We start from the raw sequence: 19,316 nt of genomic DNA, 5'->3' as shown, positions 1-19,316 counted from the left end.
TTATTTCATGGGTGCAATACAGCATGTTTATTATTGTCTCTTTTAGTGTGCTCTACATCATGCCGAGAGCTCTTTCAAAATAGTTTGCTACTCTCGAATAAGACTAATGCACAGGCTCTCCTTAACGTTGTGGCTGGTGAGCATACAAGCAATCATTGTCGCAGAGGACAAACAAAGTCAGCAATGCATGAAGGTGTCAACGTGAGAGAGAATAACCTCTGATAGCGAAATCGCAAGCTGGACAAAGACACGCTTAGTAGCAACCCCCCACACCGGCAGCCACCCTTGGTGCCAGTCCTCTGAGGGGGAGAACAGCTGCTGGGATAGTGGGCGAGCTGTCAGACGGTCAAGGGGAGTGTTGCTCCACTAATCCCCAAGAGGGAGGGAGGGAGGGACAACAATGGGATCCAACCAAGCCATTTTCATTCAGCTCCCTCCTCCCTGTCCTTCTCTGTTGGTAATGTCATTGCAGAGGAACAGCTGGATGGTCGGTCCACCCAGCGCATACTACACGCTAAAAGCATTGTTGTTCATGCTGACGTCTTAGGGCGCCTACAAACTGCTGTGCATTGCTGATCAGTTCATAACACATGATGAATTCCTTTAGAGCTCAAGCAGTTGCCTGACTAAATAAGAACATAAGGGCGATAGACAGATGCAAATGCTGACCTTATGTTCAAGCAGCAGGTGAATGGCAAGAAGCATTTCGTTTGCATAAATCACATATTTGCCTGGCTGCAAATGTGGTGCCATTGGAGCATTAGCTGCCCTCAGATTTTTGTTTACATGCCCCCATTTCAACATGCACAGCTCAGTCCTGTTCTCACAGGACTTTTTACGGTGGGCCCTCTCCTTCGAGCAAATACTTTTAAGTGTTATTATTGATTAATTGATAAACTATTAATTAATTCAGAAGCTTTTTTTGACAGGCATAATGTTTTGTTCCCCTAGAACTGTAGTTGTTGTTTGTAAGACCTGATAGTTTTGCTAATACTTAAAGCATAATTTACTTAGTAGGACTATACTTTTAAACATTTTATGAGTATAGTAATTGTAATATCTCTGTATGTAATGCATCACATGTATGCCAAATTTATAAACTCTACCTACCCACACTGACAAGATTACGTACATTTGCTCAACGTACAAAATGTGCTATACCACAAAAACACACACCAGATAATCAGTTATGATTGATGCTGACAGTTATTTATTTAACAATATGTTCGTCATTTTTAATGTGCTATGCTCTACATGCATGTCATTGTACACAATAAGTAAGTTTAATTTTTACACACGCACACACACGCACGCACACACACACACACGCACACACACACACACTGTGTACATTGCTTTTCCATTGGCTTGCATTAAGTATGAACAAAATATTACACGAGGCTGTTAAGATACTGCAAATTAAGTCACTACATATGAACTTAATTCTGATACTCTCTGGAAACCAAAGGCATTTCAAGCATGTAGTCCTTTGTCCCTTTGAGGTCAGACTTTACTGTAATACACCGCCCATTCCTTTTTTTCCACATTATGGGTGTGTCCATTTGCGAAGCCATTTGCTGCTCCACTGCCTTCTTGATGCAGTATGTCATTGTTTTGGCCATTTACTTGCTCTTTTCTCAGTGCAAGAGCTGGTTTGCAAGTGTGCCAGTTGTACAAAGCTTTATTCATGTCATCCTGGACCCTTATACCCAAGAGCTTGTCTTCCTCGTTCCTTCTCTTATCATCATCTTCATCGTCGCTGTCATTCTTGCTGGAGTGATGATGCAAGTTGCGCATCTCTCCACTAATATTTTCAAAGTACTGATAGATGCAAACCTTGGCAAAGCTCTTGGCATGCTCTTTACAGGTCTCATCAAACATCTTACGCTCAATGTCGATATAATGAGACCAGTATTTGGTTTTGAGGAAAGCAGCCTGAGTAAAGCAAGGTCGAATAGCACGAATGAGGAATGCCGTGAAGGTCATCGTGAGTAAAAACATCCAGCCGCAAGCCTGTGGGAAACACACTTGCATTAGTCAAATGTTGAGTCTTCACGTTATCCAAAGTATGTAAAGAGCTGTCATCCAGTTGGCATCTTAATGCTTCTGATAATGAGAATGATTCATAACTGCTCATGATAGAATCATCATCTTATGCAGACCCATTAAAATGTGTTTCTATCTTTCTTTTAAAACCATAACATTCCCTTCAGGGCATCAAAGCACAAAAAAAAGAAAAACAGAGTGGGTGTTTTGGATAGATGGAAAGAGGCCGCCTCAGTTACATGAATAATAAAATGGAGGCTTGTCTTGAAAGAACTAAACTTCGGTTTTTATAACAAATTATCTGAAACAAGATTTTTTTTTTTAGTTATCATATAAACTTAATGAAAATGTTTCCAACTTTGGGCCAACAACCTTGAAACATTATCTTGGATGGCCAATATCAGCTCATGATGTTAAAAAATAAAATGTATAAATATATAAAGTAAATGAATAATAAAAGGAAATAAAATTTAAAAAAGTAAATAAATAAAATAAAAGGATAATATGCGGAAAAATAATATTTAAGGCAGTAATAGTTTGTCTTACGAGAGACCCCTAAGATAAAGAAAAAAATGAGCCTTCATGTTAACAGCATTCATAAAATTATGAAGAAAAGAAAAAAAAAGATCTGCACACCTGTGATATGCACTTGATGTATCGGGATGCCGCTACTCTCACTTCCTGATACTCAAACAAGTCTTTACATGGAATCTTTGCCAGCAGTTTTATCCTCTCTGCCTCGGACATCCCCTTGATGAAACTAAAATTCCCAAACTTGTCAATATCCAAATTAATGCTGAAAGCACAGAGGAAGCTCTTGCCATCCATGAGAGTCACTGACACCCAAACGACGGGCGCTATCAGAGATCTCTGTGCGATTGAACAGAACATATAGCGAAGGATTGACGGGTCTTTCGTTCTCTCTCCTGTAGGTCGTCTCCATTCTTCTGCTAGCACAGACACATTATTGTTCAATACAAATCCTAATAAGAAAAACCAAAGAGGTGGGATGATCAGAAGCCCGATCCCATAGCTGTAGTTGTATTCCGGAATACACGGGCAGCTGAACTCGAAGGCAGAGTACATTTGTGCACTGGCTAGGGCCATGATACCACAGATACCATTCATAAAGGATTCCTGGTTGGATTGAAGGAACTGGAACATCATACGCAATTTATCCATCTTTGCGTGTATATTGAGGCCTCAGCTCCAAATTGATACAATCTGTGAAATGAGGATGTAAACAGTTCTCTTAAAAATGGGTGATACAAAAAAAAAAAGGACATTACTCATTAGTCATAAGAGCTGTCTTATGAACTCCTTAATAGGTTATAAACACAAGTTCTATGGCGATCGTGATGGCTTTGCTGCAAGTTTATTGTAATTCTAAATGTTAGTGATCCATTCTTTTTTGGTGATAATTGTCTAAAATCTGTTACAGTTGAGTTGAAATTGAACAGTAAAAATTGAGCAGACACAGCCTACAGTTATATTCAGCCTTAAGCGCTATTAAGCAATGATAAAATCATCAACACTTGATGGGGTTTGGCCTGGAAAGCCTCGCCCTATGTTTTTCAGGCTCAATGTGAGACAGACTACGGAAAATAGGCTTTAAGTGGATCCATTTTGAGCACAAAATGAACGCAAATAGCAGCACTTACTTGCTTTAAAGTTGGAAGAGATGGAAATCGCACACATTTAATTGCCCATTTGAAGTCATTTGCAATCCTTTTGGTCTGTTTACACGTTGTGTCTCAGACTGATGGAACAGTGCTTCTCAAACCTTCTGTGGGATTGTTCAGTCCACCACATTGTTGGTCGTTCGGTCCCGCCCCTCGCAAGCACCTGGGCTGATGGTGACGTCACAAAAGATTCTCCTTCACCACATATTGTATGACTTGAAAAAAAGACAATATTTCTCATCACACACTTACACAGCAACTTGAGAGTTTAATTATTTCTTCTTATGTTGTTAATGGTAGTCTATTGTGTATGTGTCAAGGATTCAGAGCAACTGAGACATGCAAAAATGTTCACAAAGCATTCAAATGTCTGTGGCTTTGTTTGAAAAAATGTGGTCGATGGCCAAGAGAGAACGATTATTTACACAGAATAGACAAGGCTTAGCTTCCTGCAAATACAAATAAGCATTGTTTGAAATTGTCCAAAAACACATTGCACAAAAGCAGTCTTAGGATTTCAAATCAACAGTCAAATAGAAGGCAAAGGGGGGATTTTTACATACCCACATCCTTTTTGGATCGTGTCTTGCCCTGTGGCCTTGCGTGTAATCTTTCAGATCAGTTATTTACACTTTGAGATCGGCTCATTGATATGTCGGCCCACTGTATATGCGGTAGATCACTTTACACTAAGATGTTGCTGTGTTTTTTTTTTGTACATCTTAAACAGGAAAGAGTCACAGGAAATAAGTCATTATCAAAGTTTAAGTTCAATCTAAAATAGCACCCAAGTTCCGAGGCTGCTTAAGTTAAGTCTTGTTACCTACATCAAAACTATTTCGACAGTATTACTAGAAAGGTGTGAGATGAGGAAATGCGTCTTGGAGGTGCACATACTTTAAGATTTACATCAGATTTAGTAAGTCAGATTTTTCCTCTCTTTCTTTGAGTCACTGCCTTGCTGTGGAAATAGTATGACACCCTCTCATCACCATTCACCTAATTTGGCAGTTTTATATATTAGCCCTGTGTTTGACCTTTTGCCCAAAGTCAGAATAAGCTGTACAGAAAATAGATTGACTTAAGTAAATGGTGCACTTTGTGAAGAATAAGTAAAAACTGTGTCACGTGTGATTTGCAAGCAGGGCCGGACATGCAAAGAAAGGGACTTCTGTTTGTGGTCACATTTGGCCTACTCGAGTGTCCAAGAGACAACTCCAAGGAGCAAGACAATTTCATCTGCCAATTTATGACAAGATGACAAGCAAAAGAGAACTGTGGATATTCAGATTGTAGATGACAATGAGGTCTTTGTCTTGTTGACCCTGCTTCATTTGTGCATGTCTGAGTGTGCACTTTTGAACAAGCAGGTTGCTGACCTGCTTCCAGAGCAGGATGTCTGGGGTCAAATTAAACCGAGTGGAGAATAAAATTCAAAATAAGTGCCACTGGGTGTCTCCTGATGCAGATGATGACATGCTTGGAGCCTATTTGAAAAGTCAACTCTGCTAACTTTTCATAGATGCGATTGTCAACAGGTGGTCTGCTGCCTTTTAGTGGTCTGTAGTGGTACAGCAGGTGGTCCGCGAAATTGGAAATGGAAAATAATGGTAACATTTGTAAAAGTGAATTTGATTTATTATTTAGATTTTATTCATTTTCCAGCTAGTTTTGTTAATCATTTAGCCATCCAAATTATGTCAAATGTAGCCGAGGCAAATAAACAGCCTGTATAAGTCTATCCTTCTTTGGCACAAAATAAAATATTCCGCCAAAGCAGTGGTCTAAGCGTTGCTTCTTAGTTATAATGTGGGTCCCTTAGCCAAAACCAGTTGAAAACCCCTGATCTATACAATGCTCTGCCATGTGGACCGTCCCTGCCGCATCGGGTCTTTTCAAAACTGTGAATCTCTTTCACCCTCTTGTGGTGAATTGGTGCACCTACAAAAACATGCATACATTTAAGTATACGATGCTAAGAAATACAGATACTACTGTACTTGATTCATGCACTAAACTGTATCGATAATAATAATCGTTTCACATAGGTAGATATTGAATGCAGCACAACACAGATGAGGTGAGGTGGTTTTATTTACAAGACATTTAATAATTACTCCCAATAGCTAAGGAAGTCACTGTGTTCAGTCATGTCCTCAAAGCTGGAGGCTCCCCAGAATGCAGATTTCGGCTGTAGTTCAAAGTCCGGCTTTCCATCCTTATCTTTGAAGCTGACCTTCCAAGACGGACTTGAGACCATGTTGACAGACGCTGTTGCAAAGATAATACAGTCAGATGGTTGCATTAAATCTTCTGTTCCATATATTTTTCACGACATTTGCTTATGCTTCATGACAGAAAAAAAAAAATGGTTTAAGTAAACTGCACCTTTCGATAGTGGCAAGCAGGTGGATTCACAGCAGGTACACACGCTGTCATTGCCATGCAACTCTTTCCATCTAAACAACAGAGATTATTTCACTAACCAAGAGCGCTTTTATAACTGATATAATCTAGTTTGTGACAGTTGACTCACTTTTTGGTTGCTCGATGATAATTGCAAGCCTTTAAACTTGACGTTGGTGTTGGATCACTCATGGAGAATTCACAATGCAGATAGAGTTGCTGAAAATACATTTTTTAAAGCGTTTAGTGCAACAGATATATCCCACGTTATCTAGTTTGTAGTGCATTGCACTGAGCATACCGATGATGAAGAAACAGCCGTGTCTTTGAAAATGAAGGCACTCACTGAGAATTTTTGAATGTTTAAGGGGCCCTTGAGAAATGCAGACTGTTTTGTCACCATACTATCAATCATACAACTGAAAAAATGGAAAAAATTAGTGATGAACTGTGACATATTGCTTTTGACCGAGTTAAATTTTACCCTTGGTTGTCAATAACTGTATATTTTGGTTCAGAGTAAGGATCTTGGAGAGGAGTCATAAAACACTTGCTGATGTAGAGCCTCTGGTCGGAAGAAGCGTCGTCTGCTCGCTTCACCACAAAGTACATTGGTTGCCCCAGGATAAACGTTTTATCACCAACAACTTCATTTCCTGAAGCTGATAATTCAAGAAGGGTGAATTGGTAAAGAATCGTGTAAATTACAAATTTACCACTTATTTATCTTGTATTATGAATGCAGTTTTTAAGTTAAGTCAATTTATCAATGCAAAGTGACAAAACTAGTGGTTGCACAATCATTTGAAAAGGAATAACTAATTTCTAGCAATATGTAAAAAATGCCTTGAAGCAATGTAAACATTTGTCATACCAGATAATCTTGGCAACATGGAATACTTTTTGAAAAATCATACCATCTTGTGGAGTGATGACGTAAGCATGTTTTGACCGGAGTGGTTTGTAAACCGTGCCCCTTCTCAATTTGATAAAGATACCAGGATTGAATGAGTGAAAATGCCTGCAACAGGAAAAAAATATTCCACTTTAATGGAATGTTTTAAATAGTAGATTAGCGTGTTGTAATGACGCTAGGAGTGTCAGACTCATTTTTTTCGTGAGCCACTTTCTAGTTACTACTTCCCTCAGAGGGTCGTTATGACGGTGAAACCAAATCATTTCATCACATTATTACATAATACACAAGAAATTGAAAGATTATTAGTTTTGAAATTAGAAGTCAAGGATTGATTCTTCAATTATTTTTCAAAGGGTGACGAAAGCTCAATGATAATCAACATTGGAGTTTGCCAAGTAATTTTTTTTAAAAGCATAGTTTCATTAATTTCACTGACCCTTTTTGAATACCGCAGTATTTTCAAAGGCCAAATTGCCAGATCCAAATATTTGTTTGGTGATATTCATAGCTCTAGCTCTCAGTTTTAAGATTGCTGAAAAACAATGCAATAATCCCAATTAGCATTATGAATGGAAAAATATAAAGAGTTTTTACCTTGGGTATTTGCACTGCAAGAGGACATCAAATGGCATCTCTCGAACAACTGGAGTAGTTGGCTTGTAGTGGAGTACAATACTAATGAACAAATGGTCATCAGTACTCTAGGACACAGACATTTTTACAAGATGTGGCAAATGGCAAAACAATGCAATAAAATAAAATAAACTTGACATAATCCAACCTCTCTCTTGAATCCACAGTCAGCATTCAGAAGGTACAGAAGGAAATAATGCTCCGAAGTGCCTTCATTTACAGGACACTTGCCAAGTTTCAAGTCTTTGAATGCATCTCTTGTTGAGAAAAGCTCCTTGCTTACTTTCACGTACATGCGGTCAATGTGGCACAAGACCTCAACAAGCTTAGATTTGGCTGCTCCACCAATTGAGGCAACAGTGGGAGGTGGTGCAAGCAGCATTTCCTTGACCGAGTCCGGGAGAGGTCTAACACCTTTTTCTGGAATAAATAGCTCTTTTGGATCCTTTGAGAAAGAGACAATTCTATACCATGAAGACATGACAGGTGGTGAGGATTTAGTCTTGGGCAATCTGTCAGGAAACATGGATGATCTGGGTACAAGGCCTGGAGGAACTTTATCCATCTCGCTCTCCAGCTCTGGATACAAACTCTCCCATTCTAATTCTGCATCTTCATATTCTGGCACACTTTCCAGTGGATTACAGTTGGCAAAGTAAATGAGAAGTAAGAAAATCCACATCGGTATCAACCCCATTTTCTGAGCACCTTAATTCTTCTGCTGCGCTTACCTCTACTGATCAGTTTGTCACCTGGAGTGAATTAGCTAAGAGCGCAATCAATGAGAGGTATTTATGTTTTTCAAAGCCATGTGGGTTGAACAAATTTAAAAATGATTATGATGAACCATCCTGAATTCTTTTAGACAATTTAAGATGTTTGTTTTGTAAAGAGGATTTTACATTTCTATTTTATAATGAGGACGTTGCGTTTCGATGACGTCATACCCGGAAAAATCCAACAGGGTCCTTACGGAAGCCGTGCGCGCTTAAGTGCTTCATTCTCTAACTTGCCATCTGTCAAGTTAATATAATGTTCCACAGGCTTAAGCATATTGCTTTGTATTTGGAGACAACTTTAGACTTTCTGTGATCTAAATCTGGTAAAGGTTGGAGCAGGCGTTTTTGCTAAAAAGGCAGCTACTGTGGCTAAGCTAATGTTTTGGTAAACCTTGACGCCTCGACGTCGGTGTGTGTGGTAGTGCGTATTACTAATTTTGTATAATTTCCCGAGTTCGATCAAATGGTAATATATTTGCGCGTGCAATTATCACAGTGTATCTTGCAAGCGCTAAGAAACGGGTAGTTCTGGTTACTTGTTGGGGCCGCCTGATTGTCCCTTGCCATAACTAGCAAAAGCGTGGCGGAGCTTCACCAGCTCGCCGGGAGCCCCGGCCTCAATGCGTGGGATGATGGGCAGCCAGAGTAGTCCTGTCAAGAGTTACGACTATCTCCTTAAATTTCTCTTGGTGGGAGACAGTGACGTCGGGAAGGGAGAAATTTTGGACAGTTTACAGGACGGCTCGGTCGAGTCTCCCTTTGCCTACAGCAGTGGTGAGTTGCTCTTGTGCGTTTATATTTTAAAATGCGTCAAACTGGTTAACATCAAGTGATTTGAATTATGTGACATTTTAGGAATAGATTACAAGACAACTACAATACTGCTGGATGGAAGAAGAGTGAAATTAGAGTTATGGTAAATGCAAGTTGGAGTGATGGCTACCAAATATCTAGAGGTTGGAAAAACAATAGCTTACTTTATGTGGTTCTCTTTCAGGGATACATCTGGTCAGGGCAGATTTTGCACCATCTTCAGATCTTATTCAAGAGGAGCACAGGTGAGCACTACTGATTATTTGTTGTGTTGCCAATAACTATTAAACACTTGGACACAATTATAACCCAATTAAAAACCCACAATGATTACTAAAATAACTTGAAACAGTCAAAAATAATTTAAAAATGTAATGATAATTGGGCCATCAAAAACATGCTTATTTAGTTTTTGTGGTCCATTGTTTTTGTTCATGTCTTTTTTTTTTTTTAATATTGTAAATGTTTGACCACAGAAACAAAACAATACATCATTTTCACTAGGTGCATTTTGGAGAACTTATTATTTTTATTAACAGTTTTAACTTTTTTTAGCAATCAGTGTTTGTCTTTCATCACCAGAGGAGTACCAACAATTTTGTCCGCATGTGTACCTGTACTCATAAAGATTTTTATCCTACAGGGCATCCTCCTTGTTTATGACATCACTAATAGCTGGTCATTCGATGGCATTGACCGCTGGATTCGAGAAATTGATGAGGTCAGCATTTTAGTCGAAGAAATTGTCAACTCGAAACTTAACTCCCAAAAAGTTAGAGAGAAAAGATAATGTGCATGTCCAACTTTTCAGTGATTAAGTACTTTTTGCTAAAATTGCTGTTTTGCAACTAGGAGCTCTACAGCTGCAGCTGTAGTAAAATGTGCTATAGAAATAAAATTGTATTGTATTGCATGTCACAATTTTTACACAGTATAGGAAAATAAATAAATAACCACTTTTTTTTTACATCTTTCAGCATGCCCCAGGTGTGCCCAGGATTTTGGTTGGCAACCGACTTCACTTGGCTTTCAAGCGGCAGGTTCCAACAGAGCAAGCAAGGGCTTATGCCGAGAAAAACAGCATGACTTTCTTTGAGGTCAGCCCTCTGTGCAACTTCAATGTCATCGAGTCTTTCACCGAACTCTCACGCATCGTGCTGATGAGGCACGGGATGGAGAAGTTCTGGAGGCCCAACAGAGGTGAACTCATTGCTTTTGAAAACATATTGCGCAATTAGTTTAAGCATTTAATTGCACACATAACCAGAGAATAAAATTCATACTCACAATTTTACTGCAGTTTTTAGCCTCCAAGATCTGTGCTGCCGTTCCATCGTCTCCTGCACGCCCGTGCACCTTATCGACAAGTTGCCTCTTCCCGTGGCCATTAAATCCCACCTCAAGTCATTCTCCATGGCTAACGGCATGAATGCGGTCATGATGCACGGGCGCTCCTACTCGGTCGCCAACAGTGCCGCCGCGGGCGTCACGAGTGCTGGAAGCAAGGCCAACAGTATCAAGCGCTCCAAGTCCTTCAGGCCCGCACAGAGTTCGCCGAAAACCTCTCCGTCCTCATCATCCAAGGGCAACTGTAAGATATCGTAGTGAAAGCGTGTACTGAAGCCTGTGTATTTGGGTGTCGCTGCTCCAAGAGGCCACAGCAATTGGAAATAAGCTACCTAGACAAAAATGTTATGCTACCTTGAACTGACTTTGGCCTGTTCCGGTGAGTTTCTATTGTTTTTTTTAATGCACTTGCTGGTGCCATTTTTGGAGGTTGTTTTGTCCCCACTTTTATTAAAGAAGATCGAGTTGAACAAAACATTGAACCGATAGTTAAGTTGTGGATTGTGACTCACCGTCCGACACTACAAAAGGAAGGGGTCTTCAGTTTAGTTTATTTGAATTTTTTTATTTGTTTAGCCTTATATTTAAAATTAAATTTGTATTAATTAATGTGTCAGCCATAAGTACTTGTTGGGACCTTAGGGAGACTCGTCTAATTTATTTTATTTTTTTCAAATCTGTGGTTAACGCTTCGTTGCATTTGAAATGTGACTCCTTTCGTTTTTATATCAGGGGAAGGTGCGGTCAATAAACTGTTTGCACAGAGTTGAGCAAAGTTGCCCTCTAAAACCAGCATTGCTCTGTTTCGGTTTTGTAATGTCGTTTTCTCTGTCCTGATCTGCTGCTTCTGTTTCATCCTTTATTGGATGTTTTGTTTTGGCCTTTTAGCCCATTAAGTGAAATTATATTTTACATTAAAAATTTTAGAAATTATGTGGTGCTGATGAGGAAAAGTACAAGCTAAATGTACAGGTTTTTTACTGTGATAGTTTTACTATCTTTGTTCTTATCGTAAAATTGTAATTTTTTTTTTTTTTTGCATTTAGATTTTTAGTAAACATGCTGTGTATTTATGAATGTAAAGATTTCAGTAACCTGCTACCTTTTTGTGGCCATGGAGGACCAGTGGAATGTTTTATCGCTGCCTCAAGTATTTGCTTATTTGACCTTCTTTCAGCCTCTTTGAAAGTAGGCACATGACAAGCAGTGCACGGTTACCGGTGACATTTAGCACCCTTCACTTTGTAACCAGTCAAAGAATTGACAAAAGGTGTAAGATGTCAAGTTTACAGCCAAAGCTCAGTAAGAGCACAAAATGCTTCATCACAACTTTTCTACAAGCGACTTTGTAATCTGCATAAATGTCGATATATCATTTGAATTCAGTCATGATGTTACCTTCCCAATAATACTTTAATGTGTGGTGATATGATAGGAATTAAAATTGTGCACATTTTCCACTGCGGCCTCTTTTTTAAATGTATCTCTGCGCTGTACTGACACCAGTGCATTGGACTTAATTGACCAACTAAACTAAAGCACAATCTGTTGATGTTGTTAACGTAGCTGTGTTGTAAAGACTTGGATGAGAACTAATGATTCCCCTTCTCATCCGGCTGCGTTGAAAACTTAGACTCCCTTGACAAATAAAAGGTTAAAAGCTGTCTTTGTTTCCCTGTGTATCATTTGCCATGTTTTTTGCACCATCTTTATTCAAACATTTATCAAGGTCATTGTGGGAATATGTTTGCTTTCCTTTGTGTGTTGAGGGGCCAGCGGTGCTGAGGAACCTTCAAACCCAGAGGGGGTGTTGAATTGATTAGCTTTGTCTTGGCCACTTTTGGATAACCGGGAAATGAATGCAGCGGTCAAAAGTCAACCGAAGGTTACGGGGTCACTGCTAATGAAAAGATTTGGGGGGCAGCTTCTCAGCGTCTCGCAGCGGAATCAGGACAATGCAAAGGATGTCCCTGAAGTCTGGACGCATAGGAAGGCACGTATTTTTTAACAAATGGCATTTTTAATAACGTTGTATTTAACTGGAATTCCTAACATGCAAAGGTTGATGCACATCTTGCAAGATTCATTCCACATTGCCATCAATTGTCAATGTTTCCAAACTTTATTGCACAATAGTTGTATTAACCGCACAACGTGCCATATAAGCTGAAAGTTCCACTTGAGTGATCAAAAAGTTGATTGGCTGTTTGCAGACGCCGCCGCAATAAATTGTGTCTGGACACTTTTAACGTTAGACTTCTCACGGGGATGTTTATGTCCGTACGCACGGTTGTTGGCACAGCTTGTTTTCTTTGATGTTTTTACAATGTTTGTGCAGTTGCTGAGCGCATGGCAGTGCTTCATAAAAGTTTGAGAAACCGGACGGCCTGGGGGCGGCCTGAGGGGACTGCCCTTTCCCCCCCTCTCTTTTCACTCTCTGAAAGGCTGATGTTGCGTCTTTCTTTCTCATTGTGCGCTTTTCAATCGCTTAATTCTCGGCTGTGTGAAATCGAAACTTTGTCTACTGACACGCATTTTTTTTTTTCTATAAGGAAACAAATCAAGACTTGGAATCGAAATACATTTACGCAAGGTATTGCTGGAGTAGCTTTAGAAGTTTCGTGGCGCGCGTAGCTTGGTTGGATAGTCTTTACGCACAGCAAAACGACTGACTTGCACATTGTTGACGCATAAACCAGACCTCTCCTGAAAGGCTCCAAGAACCTACTTCCTTATCCTGACCTAAATGAGGTATGGAATTAATCATCAAAGGACGAAGACCAAAAAGGAGCAACAATGTATAAAACCCACCGACCGCTTTTGGATTGTAGATGCGCCAAGAAAAATAGAATTTGGCGTCATACACGCAACTCCAGGAGACAAGAACTGGGATGGATTGATGTGTTTTTGCGAACACTTCTGCTTTGCCAATTATTCAGACTTCCTCTGGGTGCGACTGTGTCAGCACCCATAGTGGAACATGAAGGACTTTGTCCCAATAAAATCAACACAAATCTCTGGGTTGATGCACAAAGCACCTGCGAGAGAGAATGCAACATTGATGAGGTGAGGTAATTTATACTTTATAGCCTAACCAATGTTATTTGTTTAAAAAAAAAAAAAATATATATATATAGCCGAGAGGCTGTATATGAAAATACACGTGTACAAGTATTCTCACTGCATACTGTACTTCAGGTACATATCTATACATTTTGTGAATTATTTTTCTGGTTACTTTTATGAACAATATTTTAAAAGGTATATATAAACAATTTTTTGAAAATTGGATCAAAAACCTTTAGAGATGACTATACAAATCACACAAACAGATTGATGGTTGATTGATTTACTGGGATCTTGTTGACTCATAAGACACAGCATGGACCAGGATACAACGAAATTTCAACAAATTCGGAGACACAAGATACTTGCCATCCACAGCCTAATTTTAGGAAAATTGTTTGACATTGTTGGGTTTTGCCTAAAAGCTTGTGGCATTCGCAAATTATGTTTTGTCATATTTATTTTTTTGTTTAATTGCATGTCCCAGTTTGCCAAAGCTGATAATAAGCCTTTTTGTTTACTTTTGTGAACACACATTTCAGTACTTGTTTTCCTCTTTACATAATTTTTTTTCTCTTAGTGTCAGTATTTTTTCCACCTCGGTCAATTAGTATTCTGTGCTTTGTATTGTATGAGCAGGACTGTGCTGACTTTGAGAAGTGCTGCACCAACGTGTGTGGCCTCAACAGTTGTGTAGCCGCACGGTTCTCCGATGGCACCACTGTCCAACCCGATGGTCTTGGAGGAGGGAAAGGGGACGCCGCCCTGGGCTCCACGGCAACCTGCGATGGATTTATCTGCAGCCAGCAGGGAGCCACCTGTGACATCTGGGACGGCCAGCCCATCTGCAAGTGTCAGGACCGATGCGAGAAAGAGCCCAACTTTACATGCGCGTCAGATGGCCTCACGTATTTCAACCGCTGCTACATGGATGCGGAGGCCTGCATCCGCGGGGTGACACTTACTGTGGTTACCTGCCGATTCTACCTGGCAGGACCCCACACGAGTCCGCTGCCTCAGGACACGACTGCTTATCCCACCCCAACGTCTTCTCAGGAGGACCCGATGCCACCCACGCTGTACTCCAACCCTCACCACCAGTCCATCTATGTTGGAGGCACGGTCAGCTTCCACTGTGATGTCATTGGCATCCCCAGACCCGACGTCACCTGGGAGAAACAAAGCGAGCGGCGCGAAAGGCTCGTCATGAGGCCGGATCAAATGTACGGCAACGTGGTGATCACCAACATCGGACAGCTCGTCATCTACAACGCTCAGGTGTGGGACACGGGCATCTACACTTGCGTTGCACGCAATTCCGCTGGGGTTCTCCGTGCAGACTACCCTCTCTCAGTCATACGTCGGTCTGATGACGACTTCTCCGAGGATCCAGAGATGCCCATGGGGAGACCCTTCTCACCGGCAGACTGCCTGGCTGAAGTGGACTTGAGAGTATGCAGCGGTGAGCGCCATGTGGATTGGTACTATGACAACAAGCTGGGCTCCTGCGTGGCCTTCAGCAACGGCGGCTGCGAGGATAGCCGCAACCGATTTGAGACCTATGAGGAATGCAAAGCCTCCTGTCAGAGAGAGGGGATGGGGATATGCTCCCTACCTTCAGTCCAGGGCCCTTGCAAAACTTGGGAAGTGCGTTGGGCTTGGAATTCTGTCATGAAACACTGCCAAGCGTTCGCCTACGGTGGCTGCCATGGGAATGCTAACAGCTTTGGCACCAAAAAGGAGTGTGAGGCAAACTGCCCAACGCCCAAAAGAAAACCTTGCAAGACGTGTCGGGTTAAGGGAAAATTGGTGCCCAGTTTATGTCGCAGTGACTTTGCCATTGTGGGCCGGCTGACCGAGCTCGTTGAGGATCTGGATTCGGGATTGGCCCGCTTTAGCCTGGAAGAGGTTCTCAGAGATGAAAAGATGGGCTTGACTTTCTTCAACACCAAGCACCTTGAGGTGACCATTGACAAGATAGACTGGACTTGTCCTTGCCCAAACATCACCGTGGAGGACAACCCTCTGCTGGTAATGGGGGTGGTGGAGGACGGCATGGCCATCATCCAGTCAGACAGTTACGTCAGAGCGATAACCGATCGCAGACTTAAAAAGCTCCGCGAGGTCGTGGTTAAAAAGACCTGCCGGACATCGTAAAACTGCAGAGACTTGCTATTGCACAGATGGCTGGAGGAACAAATGGCACTGTGAAACATTTATCACCCAAGTGGATGTCAGCCCAACAAAAATTATACAGGAGCACTCATGGCGTCTAGCGCTACTTAAACTATATTTGAAGTGTGTTGTGAGGTCTTATTTTGTGTTTTATTATTTCAGTAGTCAAAGTCGATTAGTCCTTGTTACCTTCACATGCAGTTTGTATGATAGCATTCATGATTATTTCTTTTAGAGCTGTCAGAAAAATATCTTTATATTGTCTAACTTGTACTGTTTTGCATAACGTCACTTAAATTGTCTTTATATATAGATATATTATATATATAGATATATTCTCTTCTCAAGGTTTCTCATTTCCCCTAGCTGGAGTTTTGAGTTTTTCCTTGCCCTCTTGGGAGTTTAAGATCAGGGGGTGTTTGAGAATATCTTTCGTTCTTCACATGTCCTGAGTGTTGTTGTTAGTCACCAAATGTTGAACAGAGGCTGTGATTTACCGAAGTCAAATTCCTTGTTTGGCACGCTCAAACATGGCGAATAAAAAACTCTTGAATCTTGAATATAGATATTTTGAGTGATCTTTTACTAATGTATGTATGTCTAATGTGCACAATATCACCTATAAACCTCTCAACAAGTGATTCGAACCTTTGTTTTTGCTAAATGACCAATGCTTATACAATGAGAAAAGCAAAAATGAGCTAAATCAGGATAAGAAGTAAGTCACTTTTATTGTTGCATGCAATCAGGAATATAGTTGTACTCGATATATGATACAATCATTCTGTCTATTTAACGTAATGTCCAATTGTAGGAATTTGGCAACACGTCTGAGCGTTTTGTTAATTTAAGGCGCTTTTCTCCATCCTGGTGTGATCCGTTCAGCAAGAGAAGGACGTCACACCAAACTCTCTTTCCTAAATAGGAGACATTTGTTGTTGGCTGGCATATCCACCTAACACAGAAAACATCACCATTAATAATACACAGGAAAAAAAAAAATCAATTTGAAAAAGATGCTACCTTACAATTTTCTCCAGGAATAAACCATGTATTTCTGCAAGTGACTTGAGGAGGGAAATATCCCTGAGGCCCCACTCTGGATTCCTGAAAATGAAAATGTTTTGTTCTTGAACTTACTTTGCACAAGTGCATTTAACATGATTAATAAATAATCCTCTCCGACATAATCCCACAAAACAGTGTACACGAAGACGAAAGGTCACCTAATTTACCTTTGTCGTAGGCTCAAGTCAAAATCAACATTGCTTTGTGGCGTGATGGTGCCATTCATGGCATAGGGCTGGAGATGGCAGAAGATATTGCATCACATAATGATGTTTTTTGCTGCCATAATTTCATGAAATACAGATTTATGATTAGATAAAATCAATTTAAACTCACCCCATATGTCAAGAGTAGACCTTGTGGCTTCAACACCCCCCCAGCCCCTTTGAATAAACCCTAGAAGGGAAGTAAACATGTCTTATATCATTGGAAGGCGAAGAGCAGAGGAATCAGTTTATTTTAAATTTAAATTACACTATGCAAAACCAGTTCAGTTCTTGATGTTATTTCATTTTGGTCTTATATGCATTTTTTTTTTCTAATCCGCTGTTCTACTTTATGGAAAAACATAAACAAAAAATGCAACGTTATTTTTAGTAACCTTAAAAATATTTCAATTTCAATTGCCAAAACTGGCTGCACATATAGTACAAGTAAATATAGTTTGGTGACAGAACAAGTTAAGCTTATAAGTCAAGGAAAGGTACCACTTTTTTTTTTTCATTTTTAGAATAGATAGGTGGTCAGCCACTCCAGACATCTCTTTTTAACAATATGTTTATTAATGATGCACTTAGTACTTGGATTTGCTAATACTTTGTCATGCATGTTTTTACGATTTGATTTATGTTTTTATTAAACTGTCTTTCAGTGAAAGCACCAGAGTGACCTAAACTACTGGGGACAAATTCCTTGTACGTTTTAACAAATTTGTTGAAAAGAGAGGATAGTCTCCTTACTGTTGTCGAAGCAAAATTTTGTGAAAAGCTCTTACGAGATCGTGCAGGTGCAAAGTGGCTGGTGGGCGTATGCACGGGTACAGTCATTGCAAGAAAAGTCCATGAACTAAAATTAGACCCATCACCGAGATACCTGCCTCTGTACAAGCCATGGGAGAGATGTGGATCATGTTGATGTTGAGGACCAGATCGAGGCTCTCCGCTTGGATCCCTCCCCAATGATCATGATTCTGAGAAGCATCCAGGTGGATGGCAGGCTTCACATTGTTCAATTGATAGTGAGCTCTGTAGGCTTCTATACTGAAAAGAGAGAATCACGGTGGGTGTATTGTTAGTCCAACAACTCACACACATGCCTACATCATTAGTGCCGCTCATGATTGGTGTAAAGTCCATTGGACTACTAAATAATACCTGGCTAGAGACCGCTGATCGTACTCTGATGGTTGCCAAGTAATGTTCTTTAGAGCCCCAGCAAAATGCATGACATGTTGTCCTGTACCGGAGGAGATCTCGAGCGCTTGCAGCCGTCTGTCGGTGTTCACGCATCCCCGCAGCACCGTAAGGATGGGCTCCTTGTTTCTTTCCGCAGCAGCGGCATTCAGCATCCTGCTAAAATCTGGGTACAGCTGTCGGGTAACGGACCAGAATTTACGAAGCCACCCCAGGACCACCGGTTGTTGATTTGTTTGTCCTAATAGAAGAACTGGAGCGTAACCTCGAATGTTTTGTTTTTCACTAGAAAATACTCAACTTCCGCTTGTCACTAGTCACGTGGTCAGCACAGTATCCAATGAGAGCGGCAGAAGAAGTAGTCAACTTCAAAATAAGACGCAAATGTATTTTCCTTATATATTATCTTTATTAAAAAGGGAAAAAACACATTCGCTCTCGGTATAGTTGATATAATGTACACCTGATATCAATTTTTTTTCAGGTGCACATTTAAATAGAATAGCGACAGAACTCTGGGCACAACAAGTCAAAAGCACCAGGGCACAACTACAGGATAAGAAATATTTTGGCAATTAAAAAAAAAAACATTCAAAACAAAGGATTGACTGAAAAATGAAGTAAAGCTAAATAGCTGCATCACAGAGCTTCACAGAGGTGACATACCATTTCAGCAGGTCAATGTTTGTGGGGTAGGCAAAAAGATAACATAGCCACTCAAAAATTGCTTTACCACCTACCCGTTTGCAAACAAACAAACAAACAAACAAACAAACAAACAAACAAACAAACAAACAAACAAACAAACATACTGTTCTGTATTTGCCCACAGTGGGAGGACAACGCATGTTGACCCTTTGAACTTTCTTAAATTTCTGTACATACTGACCATGAAATTTTTTGTTGAATTTTTGTGCTGATATTTGCGCTGTGAAATCAGAATGAACAAAAACAAAAACATCCGATTCGA

At 40.3% G+C, this 19,316-nt stretch overlaps 5 protein-coding genes across 5 annotated transcripts; 2 read left to right on the top strand and 3 right to left on the bottom strand.

Annotated features, from left to right (window-relative positions):
• Positions 1–1,234: 1,234 nt before the first annotated feature.
• calhm1b (calcium homeostasis modulator 1b) lies at positions 1,235–3,828 on the bottom strand. Its single transcript, XM_049719306.2, has 3 exons — positions 3,708–3,828; positions 2,683–3,270; positions 1,235–2,013 (listed from the first exon to the last, which is right to left on the bottom strand). Exons 2-3 carry the CDS (start codon positions 3,226–3,228, stop codon positions 1,504–1,506), a joined length of 1,056 nt encoding a protein of 351 aa, XP_049575263.1. The 5' UTR covers positions 3,229–3,270; positions 3,708–3,828; the 3' UTR covers positions 1,235–1,503.
• Positions 3,829–5,804: 1,976 nt separating this feature from the next.
• Positions 5,805–8,537, bottom strand: zp3c (zona pellucida glycoprotein 3c). The gene is made up of 8 exons (XM_049719305.2): positions 7,835–8,537; positions 7,648–7,754; positions 7,052–7,155; positions 6,619–6,796; positions 6,436–6,553; positions 6,265–6,353; positions 6,117–6,187; positions 5,805–5,999 (listed from the first exon to the last, which is right to left on the bottom strand). Exons 1-8 carry the CDS (start codon positions 8,381–8,383, stop codon positions 5,842–5,844), a joined length of 1,374 nt encoding a protein of 457 aa, XP_049575262.1. The 5' UTR covers positions 8,384–8,537; the 3' UTR covers positions 5,805–5,841.
• Positions 8,538–8,631: 94 nt separating this feature from the next.
• LOC125968344 (ras-related protein Rab-40C) lies at positions 8,632–12,288 on the top strand. The gene is made up of 6 exons (XM_049719307.2): positions 8,632–9,239; positions 9,321–9,381; positions 9,463–9,523; positions 9,922–9,999; positions 10,256–10,478; positions 10,579–12,288. The coding sequence occupies exons 1-6, from the start codon at positions 9,086–9,088 to the stop codon at positions 10,881–10,883; spliced, it is 882 nt and encodes a 293-aa protein (XP_049575264.1). The 5' UTR covers positions 8,632–9,085; the 3' UTR covers positions 10,884–12,288.
• Positions 12,289–13,141: 853 nt separating this feature from the next.
• wfikkn1 (WAP, follistatin/kazal, immunoglobulin, kunitz and netrin domain containing 1) lies at positions 13,142–16,426 on the top strand. Its single transcript, XM_049719313.1, has 2 exons — positions 13,142–13,691; positions 14,331–16,426. The coding sequence occupies exons 1-2, from the start codon at positions 13,422–13,424 to the stop codon at positions 15,846–15,848; spliced, it is 1,788 nt and encodes a 595-aa protein (XP_049575270.1). The 5' UTR covers positions 13,142–13,421; the 3' UTR covers positions 15,849–16,426.
• Positions 16,427–16,578: 152 nt separating this feature from the next.
• On the bottom strand, positions 16,579–18,667 carry mettl26 (methyltransferase like 26). The gene is made up of 6 exons (XM_049719308.2): positions 18,308–18,667; positions 18,031–18,193; positions 17,271–17,330; positions 17,102–17,169; positions 16,895–16,973; positions 16,579–16,821 (listed from the first exon to the last, which is right to left on the bottom strand). Exons 1-6 carry the CDS (start codon positions 18,499–18,501, stop codon positions 16,765–16,767), a joined length of 621 nt encoding a protein of 206 aa, XP_049575265.1. The 5' UTR covers positions 18,502–18,667; the 3' UTR covers positions 16,579–16,764.
• Between the last annotated feature and the right edge of the window lie 649 nt (positions 18,668–19,316).

This window comes from Syngnathus scovelli, chromosome 5 (genome assembly GCF_024217435.2).
Source record: "Syngnathus scovelli strain Florida chromosome 5, RoL_Ssco_1.2, whole genome shotgun sequence".
In the NCBI taxonomy this organism is placed as follows: Eukaryota; Metazoa; Chordata; class Actinopteri; order Syngnathiformes; family Syngnathidae; genus Syngnathus; species Syngnathus scovelli.
This window is presented reverse-complemented; position numbering and strand designations above follow the sequence as displayed.

What these genes read in the sequence shown, in the direction of transcription:
- calhm1b (XM_049719306.2), bottom strand. Translation starts at nt 3,228, where the DNA reads ATGGATAAATTGCGTATGATGTTCCAGTTCCTTCAATCCAACCAGGAA. An exon ending in ACATCAAGTGCATATCACAG is followed by an intron (nt 2,014 to 2,682) that starts GTGTGCAGATCT and finishes TGTTTCCCACAG; the next exon opens with GCTTGCGGCTGGATGTTTTT.
- zp3c (XM_049719305.2), bottom strand. Translation starts at nt 8,383, where the DNA reads ATGGGGTTGATACCGATGTGGATTTTCTTACTTCTCATTTACTTTGCC. An exon ending in TTGCAGTGCAAATACCCAAG is followed by an intron (nt 7,156 to 7,647) that starts GTAAAAACTCTT and finishes TTCCTGTTGCAG; the next exon opens with GCATTTTCACTCATTCAATC. An exon ending in ACAGTTATTGACAACCAAGG is followed by an intron (nt 6,554 to 6,618) that starts GTAAAATTTAAC and finishes CCATTTTTTCAG; the next exon opens with TTGTATGATTGATAGTATGG.
- LOC125968344 (XM_049719307.2), top strand. Translation starts at nt 9,086, where the DNA reads ATGCGTGGGATGATGGGCAGCCAGAGTAGTCCTGTCAAGAGTTACGAC. An exon ending in GGATTCGAGAAATTGATGAG is followed by an intron (nt 10,000 to 10,255) that starts GTCAGCATTTTA and finishes TACATCTTTCAG; the next exon opens with CATGCCCCAGGTGTGCCCAG. An exon ending in GTTCTGGAGGCCCAACAGAG is followed by an intron (nt 10,479 to 10,578) that starts GTGAACTCATTG and finishes ATTTTACTGCAG; the next exon opens with TTTTTAGCCTCCAAGATCTG.
- wfikkn1 (XM_049719313.1), top strand. Translation starts at nt 13,422, where the DNA reads ATGTATAAAACCCACCGACCGCTTTTGGATTGTAGATGCGCCAAGAAA. An exon ending in GAGAATGCAACATTGATGAG is followed by an intron (nt 13,692 to 14,330) that starts GTGAGGTAATTT and finishes TTGTATGAGCAG; the next exon opens with GACTGTGCTGACTTTGAGAA.
- mettl26 (XM_049719308.2), bottom strand. Translation starts at nt 18,501, where the DNA reads ATGCTGAATGCCGCTGCTGCGGAAAGAAACAAGGAGCCCATCCTTACG. An exon ending in CTCCCATGGCTTGTACAGAG is followed by an intron (nt 17,331 to 18,030) that starts GCAGGTATCTCG and finishes CTTCCCTTCTAG; the next exon opens with GGTTTATTCAAAGGGGCTGG. An exon ending in GACTTGAGCCTACGACAAAG is followed by an intron (nt 16,974 to 17,101) that starts GTAAATTAGGTG and finishes TTTCATTTTCAG; the next exon opens with GAATCCAGAGTGGGGCCTCA.